General features: G+C 44.4%; 1 protein-coding gene across 1 annotated transcript; it reads left to right on the top strand.

Moving 5' to 3' along the window:
* The first annotated feature begins 330 nt into the window (after window positions 1-330).
* LOC129832222 (WD repeat-containing protein 20-like) lies at window positions 331-9,330 on the top strand. Its single transcript, XM_055896117.1, has 4 exons — window positions 331-970; window positions 1,732-1,914; window positions 6,185-7,552; window positions 7,754-9,330. The coding sequence occupies exons 1-4, from the start codon at window positions 578-580 to the stop codon at window positions 7,799-7,801; spliced, it is 1,992 nt and encodes a 663-aa protein (XP_055752092.1). The 5' UTR covers window positions 331-577; the 3' UTR covers window positions 7,802-9,330.
* Window positions 9,331-9,874: the final 544 nt, after the last annotated feature.

Raw genomic sequence — 9,874 nt, 5'->3', positions numbered from 1 at the left:
GAGTGCCATAAAGTTTAATTGCCCATATACACTATTCTGAATGGAGCTCCCATCTCTCTGAGGTCTGTGCAGACTGCACTGAAGGCCTCCTTCAATTTGTGAGTTGTCCTGATAATCTTATCAGGAGGTTGCTGCAAACTGATGAAAAACCTAGTGAAAACCCTCATTTTAAGTTGAATATTATCTGCTAGTTCATGATGGTCAGCCAGAGGAATGAATACCAACGCTTTAAATCACCTCATTCTACACATCAGTAGCCAAGCTGCAGCTCCTCATTACAGATGTATGGCGACTGCGCAGCGCAGCTCGCCAACACACAAGTATTTGCAGCACTACTCGCACTATTCGATGGGGTGCGCGCCCCTGTGCTGCCGATAACTAGATAACCGTGACCAATGATTTATGACGCTTAAAGAGGGTCTCTCACCTTGTTAACTGAATAGCAGTCTTTTAAAAATGCATTTGAAGACTCATTAATTTCTTGGATCAACAGGCTATGCCCGTCGCTCCCATTTTCATTGTAGTTTCGATAATTATTTCCAGGTCAAAATTTTAGTTTCCTGTGCGGCTTGTTTGTATGCTACTAAAAATGGCCGGTGATGGAGGCGCTCTGAAGGATATCAATGAGATTAAATCCCAGTTCAGGACTAGAGAGGGTTTTTACAAACTGCTGACCCTCTCGGATTCACAACAACGAGGCGGGCTACCTCGGGGTCTGTCCGCAGGTACCACGGTGGGCCCCGGGGTTGGACCGGGTTCGATACCCGGTGGTGGTTTAGGTCTGGTGCAGGGGCCCGGAGGTGCCTCCTCCTCCAATGCCGCAGCCAACTCCTCTCCGGCGGGCTTCCTCCCTCCTGTCAGGGTCTCCATGGTGAAGCTTCAACCGGAGGACCCGAGTGAAGAATCCGAGAGAGTGTGTTTTAACATCGGAAGAGAGCTTTATTTCTACACTTACACAAATATCAAGAAGGTAAATTGAATAACGGCGTTGCAAGTAATGAAGTTTAGTTTATAATACATCTAAGTCATTACTAACGTTAGCCAATTTGCTTTAGTTTGTTGTAAACTCACCTATTTTCTCGGGTGACAGTAGCCGCCATGTCCCAGATTATACTGCTCTAGTGGTGTTAATCCAAATTGCATATCCAGTAAAATCGTGATCACGTTATTTTGAGGCAATCAAGTCGTGCATTCATTATTGTTTTGCTATTTTTTTCATTTATTTAACCTTTATTTAACTAGGCAAGTCAGTTAAGAACAATACATAAAAGAACAACAATTATTTACAATGACGGCCTCCGTAGACCACAGAAAATGTTACATACACGTAAAGGCGTGTAGACGCGCTGGAATGCAACAATGTTACAACATTTCAGAAATACAGTTGCAAGAATGTAGCTGCATTGATGTTGCAAGTAGCGCGTATTTTTTGATAGCAAATGTTTGCATCCGGTTTTACACAACAATCAATCTTAGTTTGTAATGCAAAAAATGCCTCAATGGGAGGGATCTCAATATACAACAGTTATTTCCTCTAATATTCTATACTCATAAAATGTATTTTAAACATGTACCAAATTGAACTTTCACAAAGGGGACAAACACTGAAGTAGAACACAGAAACAGGGAAACATTTTTGAAAAGGTTCTGTTGGATGACCTTATACCTTCACTTGTTCCTTTTAAAAGATGCTTGCTCCTAACTCTCTTCCCCTCTGTGTTGTCTGTGTAGGCTGTGGACCTCAGTAAACCCATAGACAAGCGTATCTACAAGGGCACCCAGCCCACCTGCCATGACTTCAACCAGTACTCTGCCACAACAGACAGTGTGGCCCTCATTGTGGGCTTCTCAGCAGGCCAGGTTCAATACCTGGACCCCATTAAGAAGGAGACAAGCAAGCTCTTCAATGAGGAGGTGCGTCTGTCTGTCTGTGTGTCTTTGTTTTTGTCTGTCTGTCTGTGTGTCTTTGTTTTTGTCTGTCTGTCTGTGTGTCTTTGTTTTTGTCTGTCTGTCTGTGTGTCTTTGTTTTTGTCTGTCTGTGTGTGTCTTTGTTTTTGTCTGTCTGTGTGTGTCTTTTGTGTGTGTGTGTGTGTGTGTGTGTGTGTGTGTGTGTGTGTGTGTGTGTGTGTGTGTGTGTGTGTCTTTTGTGTGTGTCTTTTGTGTGTGTCTTTTGTGTGTGTCTTTTGTGTGTGTCTTTGTTTTTGTCTGTCTGTGTGTGTCTTTGTTTTTGTCTGTCTGTGTGTGTCTTTGTTTTTGTCTGTCTGTGTGTGTCTTTGTTTTTGTCTGTCTGTGTGTGTCTTTGTTTTTGTCTGTCTGTGTGTGTCTTTTGTGTGTGTGTGTGTGTGTGTGTGTGTGTGTGTGTGTGTGTGTGTGTGTGTGTGTGTGTCTTTTGTGTGTGTCTTTTGTGTGTGTCTTTTGTGTGTGTCTTTTGTGTGTGTCTTTGTTTTTGTCTGTCTGTGTGTGTCTTTGTTTTTGTCTGTCTGTGTGTGTCTTTGTTTTTGTCTGTCTGTGTGTGTCTTTTGTGTGTGTGTGTGTGTGTGTGTGTGTGTGTGTGTGTGTGTGTGCGTCTTTTGTTTCTGTCTGTGTGTGTGTGCGTCTTTTGTTTCTGTCTGTGTGTGTGTGCGTCTTTTGTTTCTGTCTGTGTGTGTGTGCGTCTTTTGTTTCTGTCTGTGTGTGTGTGCGTCTTTTGTTTCTGTCTGTGTGTGTGTGCGTCTTTTGTTTCTGTCTGTGTGTGTGTGCGTCTTTGTTTCTGTCTGTGTGTGTGTGCGTCTTTGTTTCTGTCTGTGTGTGTGTGTCGTGTGTGTTTGTTTCTGTCTGTGTGTGTGTGTCGTGTGTGTTTGTTTCTGTCTGTGTGTGTGTGTCGTGTGTGTTTGTTTCTGTCTGTGTGTGTGTGTCGTGTGTCTTTGTTTCTGTCTCTGTGTGTGTCGTGTGTCTTTGTTTCTGTCTCTGTGTGTGTCGTGTGTCTTTGTTTCTGTCTCTGTGTGTGTCGTGTGTCTTTGTTTCTGTCTCTGTGTATGTGTCTGTCTGAGTGTGTCTTTGTGTTTGTGTCTGACTCTGTCTGACTGTCTGTTGGGAGGGGGTTGAGCTATAGCCTATGTCTGTGTTGCCATTTGCTTTATTTCATTGTAATATTTGGAAAACTGCAAATACTTTTTCAAGAATTCTTCTTTTGAAGTACTGCCTGCCTTCTTGGAGAATTATGTTCTTAAAGACCCAATGTAGTCATTTGTATATAAATATCAAATAATTTATGAGTAACAGTTAAGTACTTTACTGTAATACATTTCCATTAAAATGAGGGAAAAAAAATTCTTTAGCAAAAAACATTCTAAAGCAAGAATGTTGCTAGTGAAACTGAAACAAATCTGTTATTGACAGAGAGGTTTGGAGCTGTCTTTGTTATTGGTTTATTAACTAATTTACAGAATGCTGATGTCACCATGGAAATCCAAAACTACTGGAAATGCAAACCTGCTGATTAGAATGTCCTGTGTAGATTGTATTTTTAACCAGCAGATATCAGGACTTAACACTGATAACATTTTTCATCAGCTGTTGTACAATATGATATTAAAAACATAATTTTGACTGCACAGGGACTTTAATTAAATTCAGATGATGGAGTGTGATGATGAGTGATGATAAACAGTACTTCTCTTTGCCTTTGCTTGGTTCCTCCTCTGTCAATGAACCTCCTCCGGAGCACTGGATCTAAATCCGCTCTCTCTGCTGTTCTATCTCTGTCACAGAGCTCAGATATATCAACATGCCTCACTTTTATCATAGGATAACATAGAAAGTGGATAATATAGAAACCATAGAAAGTGGATAACATAGAAACAAGTTGATGATATACAGTGCCCTCTGTTTATTATTGGGACGGTGAAGCATTTTTTTTCTTCTTTTGGCTCGATACTTAAAGTTTGGAAACAATGACCGAGGTTAAAGTGCATACTTTAAATTTGAGGGTATTTTCATCCATATCGGGTGAACCGTTTAGACATTACAGCACTTTTTGTACATCGTCCCTCTATAGGCGAGCAAAACTATTGGGACAAATTCACTTACAGTGGGGAGAACAAGTATTTGATACACTGCCGATTTTGCAGGTTTTCCTACTTACAAAGCATGTAGAGGTCTGTAATTTTTTTATCATAGGTACACTTCAACTGTGAGAGACAGAATCTAAAACAAAAATCCAGAAAATCACATTGTATGATTTTTAAGTAATTAATTTGCATTTTATTGCATGACATAAGTATTTGATCACCTACCAACCAGTAAGAATTCCGGCTCTCACAGACCTGTTAGTTTTTCTTTAAGAAGCCCTCCTGTTCTCCACTCATTACCTGTATTAACTGCACCTGTTTGAACTCGTTACCTGTATAAAAGACAAATGTCCACACACTCAATCAAACAGACTCCAACCTCTCCACAATGGCCAAGACCAGAGAGCTGTGTAAGGACATCGGGGATAAAATTGTAGACCTGCACAATGCTGGGATGGGCTACAGGACAATAGGCAAGCAGCTTGGTGAGAAGGCAACAACTGTTGGCGCAATTATTAGGAAATGGAAGAAGTTCAAGATGACGGTCAATCACCCTCGGTCTGGGGCTCCATGCAAGATCTCACCTCGTGGGGCATCAATGATCATGAGGAAGGTGAGGGATCAGCCCAGAACTACACGGCAGGACCTGGTCAATGACCTGAAGAGAGCTGGGACCACAGTCTCAAAGAAAATCATTAGTAACACACTACGCCGTCATGGATTAAAATCCTGCAGCGCACGCAAGGTCCCCCTGCTCAAGCCAGCGCATGTCCAGGCCCGTCTGAAGTTTGAAAATGACCATCTGGATGATCCAGAGGAAGAATGGGAGAAGATCATGTGGTCTGATGAGACAAAAATAGAGCTTTTTGGTCTAAACTCCACTCGCTGTGTTTGGAGGAAGAAGAAGGATGAGTACAACCCCAAGAACACCATCCCAACCGTGAAGCATGGAGGTGGAAACATCATTCTTTGGGGATGCTTTTCTGCAAAGGGGACAGGATGACTGCACCGTATTGAGGGGAGGATGGATGGGGCCATGTATCGCGAGATCTTGGCCAACAACCTCCTTCCCTCAGTAAGAGCATTGAAGATGGGTCGTGGCTGGGTCTTCCAGCATGACAACGACCTGAAACACACAGCCAGGGCAACTAAAGAGTGGCTCCGTAAGAAGCATCTCAAGGTCCTGGAGTGGCCTAGCCAGTCTCCAGACCTGAACCCAATAGAAAATCTTTGGAGGGAGCTGAAAGTCCGTATTGCCCAGTGACAGCCCCGAAACCTGAAGGATCTGGAGAAGGTCTGTATGGAGGAGTGGGCCAAAATCCCTGCTGCAGTGTGTGCAAACCTGGTCAAGAACTACAGGAAACATATGATCTCTGTAATTGCAAACAAAGGTTTCTGTACCAAATATTAAGTTCCTGCTTTTCTGATGTATCAAATACTTATGTCATGCAATAAAATGCAAATTAATTACTTAAATCATACAATGTGATTTTCTGGATTTTTGTTATAGATTCCGTCTCTCACAGTCGAAGTGTACCTATGATAAAAATTACAGACCTCTACATGCTTTGTAAGTAGGAAAACCTGCAAAACCGGCAGTGTATCCAATACTTGTTCTCCCCCACTGTATGTGTAGTAAAAAGTGTTGTATTTAGTCCCGTATTCATAGCACGCAATGACTACATTAAGCTTGGGCCTCTACACATTTTTTGGATGCATTTGCTGTTCGTTCTGGTTGTGTTTTTATTTCAAATCCAAACTTTGAGTATGGAGCTAAAATAAGAACTAATGGTTCACTGTATGTCTGGTTGTCCGGACAAACCTTAGTCCTGGATTATAATCACTTTGAGTGGAGAATCTCCCTTGAATATGCTTCTTTGTCCAGGACTGTAATCTATGTCTAGGAAGCCGACCCATAGTCTTTCACTCCAGATGTCATTTCATTTAGGCTGTTGTTTTTTAACACTATTTTATGAGGACATATAACCTCTAACAGTTCAGATATTAGTTACAGTTGTCGTGACACCTGGCGTCCTCTTTCAGATAAATCTCTTACCACTGTCACTGAACATAGCATATAAACTTATCAAATGTACCAGTGTTGCTAATATCAAATTCTTCATGTTGCCTTTCAGAGGATGATAGACAAGTCCAAGGTGACCTGTCTGAAATGGCTGCCCAAGTCCGAGAACCTGTTCCTGGCCTCTTACGCCAGTGGCCACCTCTACCTCTACAACGTGGAGCACCCGTGTGGCACCGCCGCCCCGCAGTACTCCCTGCTCCGCCAGGGCGAGGGCTTTGCAGTCTATTCCTGCAAGACGAAGACGCCCCGAAACCCGCTGCTGCGCTGGGCCGTGGGCAATGGAGGCCTCAACGAGTTTGCCTTCTCGCCAGACGGCGTGCATGTGGCGTGTGTGGGCCAGGACGGCTGCCTGCGCGTCTTCCACTTTGACTCCATGGAGCTGCAGGGCGTGATGAAGAGCTACTTCGGCGGCCTGCTGTGCGTCTCCTGGAGCCCTGATGGCAAATACCTGGCCACTGGCGGCGAGGACGACCTGGTGACGGTGTGGTCTTTCGCAGAGAGCCGCGTGGTGGCCCGGGGACACGGCCACAAGTCCTGGGTGAACGTGGTGGCCTTTGACCCCTTCACCACCAGCCTGGAGGACGAAGAGCCCATGGAGCTGAGCGGCAGCGAGGAGGACCTACAGCAGGGGCCGCTGCACTTTGGCCGCGTGCGCACAAGCAGCACGCTGTCACGCCTCTCCCGCCACAGCTCCAAGGGAGGCTCGCCCTCGGTCACCTACCGCTTCGGCTCGGTGGGCCAGGACACCCAGTTCTGCCTGTGGGACCTGACGGATGACGTGCTGTACCCAAGACTGCCCCTGTCCCGTGCCCTCACCAACACCTTCGGCCCCACCATCCCTCCCTCGGTCAGCAGCACCATCAACAACACTACAGGTGGAGGGGTCGTAGGAGGGGTAGAGGGCCACCACCACCCCACCACTAACCCCCACCAGTCACCCCCCATGCCCCTGCCACTCCCCCGCTCCCTGTCGCGCTCCAACTCCCTCCCCCACCCCGCCGTGGCCAACGTCTCTAAGGGCCAGAGCACGACGGAGGGCGGGGGAGGGAGCGGAGGGGGCAACGCCACCCCCTTCAGTATCGGCCGCTTCGCCACGCTCTCCCTGCAGGAGCGTAAATCGGACAAGTCTGGAGGGAGCGGCGTGGGCGGGGAGAAGGAACACAAGCGCTACCATAGCCTGGGCAACATCAGCAAGAGCAACGACAAGATCAACGTAGCGCCACGCAGCAGTCGCCTGGACGCCGCCAAGGTCCTGGGCACCACCCTGTGTCCGCGGATGCACGAGGTGCCCCTGCTGGAGCCCCTGGTGTGTAAGAAGATCGCCCACGAGAGGCTGACCGTGCTGGTGTTCATGGACGACTGCATCATCACCGCGTGCCAGGAGGGCCTCATCTGCACCTGGGCACGGCCGGGTAAAGTGGTGAGTCCTGCGCTCAGTGTCCGTAACGTTATGGTAGCAAAACATCTATCAATGAATAATGCTCTTTAGGCTTTTAGTTTACTAGTTTATACTCCAAGTTATTAGAAAGGACTTGAGGGTATTTATGAATTACTTACCATGAGTCTAAACTTTCTTCCTTCCTTTCTCTCCCTCCCTGATGCTGCCTGCCCCCTCCTCCAGAACTTGACAGCACAGAACGGGAACTCTCCCAGTGGCACGGTAGTATAGCTGGAAGTGGAACTTTGACTCCCCTCTCCCCCACCAAACCACATCATGGCTGAAGAGGGGCCAGCATCTGCACCCTATCATCCCAGTATTGACCCCTGATGTATCCCCTTGCCTCTTCTCAGCCTCTCACCGCTTCTCTTTAGGAAGACTACAAAACAAAAATGGGGACCGTCCCTCTTTTCCCAGAAGCATAGAGAAGGCCGACTCCTCTCCACCCTGCAAACACGAAAGTAATTGTATTTTATTTATTTACCTTATCTCAAGACTGAAGTCATTTATATTGTAAATAATACGAATACTCTATCAATACAGAGGACAAAGAGTATCAAAATATTGACTCAAGTGAGTGGAAAGACATAAAATATTACTATATGAAGATCCTATATTGTACATAGCGACACAGTTAACATTGAATGTCTGCAGTTAGGGACCTGAAGATAGTGTTTTTGTGTGATAGAGGTCCTTGATTTGTCGTCTCTTGAAGCAAACTGGTTTGTCGATGAAGATGGATGCATTTAGGGTCTCCGGCATCAAAGACTTCACCCTTGTGCAGTACAGAGAACAATCTTCCAATGGCTGCTATTGTACTCTTCAGCTGAGGCTGTCCACTCCCAATGATACTTGTTCCTAACATTACTGCACAGTGACACACCGTACGCTTTCAAGCAGTGTAGCATCCATTAGCCTCCATTCCCCCTCACACCTGTAATGCCTCTTGCAAGATTTTGCACATTCAACATTGGTCATTTTAGCCCACAAAAGGAAACTGGAGGCAATTTGTCTTGTGATTTTCCGTTTGTGTTTTGTTAATTGACATGGCTTTTATTTCATGTCATTTTAAGCTACTGTTTCTAACTCTGCTGTATTATTTGTGGATTATTCTGTGTACGTGACATCCATGATATTTTACCAACCTGGATAAATGACAATGATCAGTGGGTCTTGCATCAAACCATTGTTTTACCTAGAAATGATTTAATGTGTGGGGTTTGAGGTTCGGTATGCTGAAAGGCATGCTACTGTCATGAGTCAAAGCTACCGGTGTAATAACACCAGACTAGAAATGGTGGTGGACCAACTAAAATTTGTAGAGAAGAAGTGACTGTGTTTAGGATCTGGCCAGTTAAGATAAGAACACTGTTGATAATGGAATGTACACTGAAGACTACCCATTTTATTAGTATGTGTATGTCCTAATAACAGTTATGTGAAATGGCAAAAGGTGACACTAAAACCATCAACACTAAAATCATTTACTGTACACTGAAGAATACCCTCTGATTGAAGGCCTTTTTCAATACTGCAAGAGAATGGGAACTAACCATTTTATGCCAAGGGAAGAAAACCCTTTCCATTTGTTTTTCTTTTTGACCGTTTACAACAGACCATAGCATGTAATGTCATTTTTTTCAGTGTGCATTATACACACACACTTACACGTGAGGTGGTAAAGTTAGTGGCAAATTATATCACAGTATTAAGTTTGTATATAGGGGGATATGTTATTAAAATTCTAAACCCAAATGCTACATGTTACTCTCAGGCTATAGCCGTCTCATTGATTTGCAATAGGAATATCTGAATCGAATTCTGTTTTTGGTAGTTATAAACTCTCCAAGCTCGTGCACTTTATAATCACAAAATATAGTGCTCTTGTCATCCAATATCTATCTTGTTATCAAAGTTAAGTTTTTCACGACTTTGATAAATTTGCAGCTGTATGACAGAATGCAACTAGTTTCTTTAACATTGAAAACCTGTCATGATTGTTATCATCGTGGGCATCCTTCATGACAAATGTTGAGTCAAAAACATGCCAGAGAATGGTAATTTAAAGAAAGAGCAAAATGTAGACAGATATACTTGCGTTTGACAGAGACAGACAGGCTTGTGTTTGAGTTTGCAATGAGAGTTTTTATTTCACTGAGCTGTAAGATTGAGTCCAGAGAAATGACATTGAATAGGATGAAAACCGTCTCTTGCTCAGACAAGGTAAGCAGAGAAACAAACCACCTTATGCACCCTGACTTTCAGTACAAATTTACATTTACATTTACATTTAAGTCATTTAGC

The sequence above is a fragment of the Salvelinus fontinalis genome, chromosome 33 (genome assembly GCF_029448725.1).
Source record: "Salvelinus fontinalis isolate EN_2023a chromosome 33, ASM2944872v1, whole genome shotgun sequence".
NCBI classification, from domain to species: domain Eukaryota; kingdom Metazoa; phylum Chordata; class Actinopteri; order Salmoniformes; family Salmonidae; genus Salvelinus; species Salvelinus fontinalis.
The sequence above is the reverse complement of the archived record's forward strand: the minus strand, read 5'-3'. Positions and strand labels throughout refer to the sequence as shown.

Bases quoted from the DNA above. Each gene is read 5' to 3' on its own strand.
- LOC129832222 (XM_055896117.1), top strand. From the start codon at position 578: ATGCTACTAAAAATGGCCGGTGATGGAGGCGCTCTGAAGGATATCAAT. The intron at 1,915-6,184 runs GTGCGTCTGTCT...GTTGCCTTTCAG, and splicing joins GCAAGCTCTTCAATGAGGAG to AGGATGATAGACAAGTCCAA. The intron at 7,553-7,753 runs GTGAGTCCTGCG...CCCCTCCTCCAG, and splicing joins GGGCACGGCCGGGTAAAGTG to AACTTGACAGCACAGAACGG.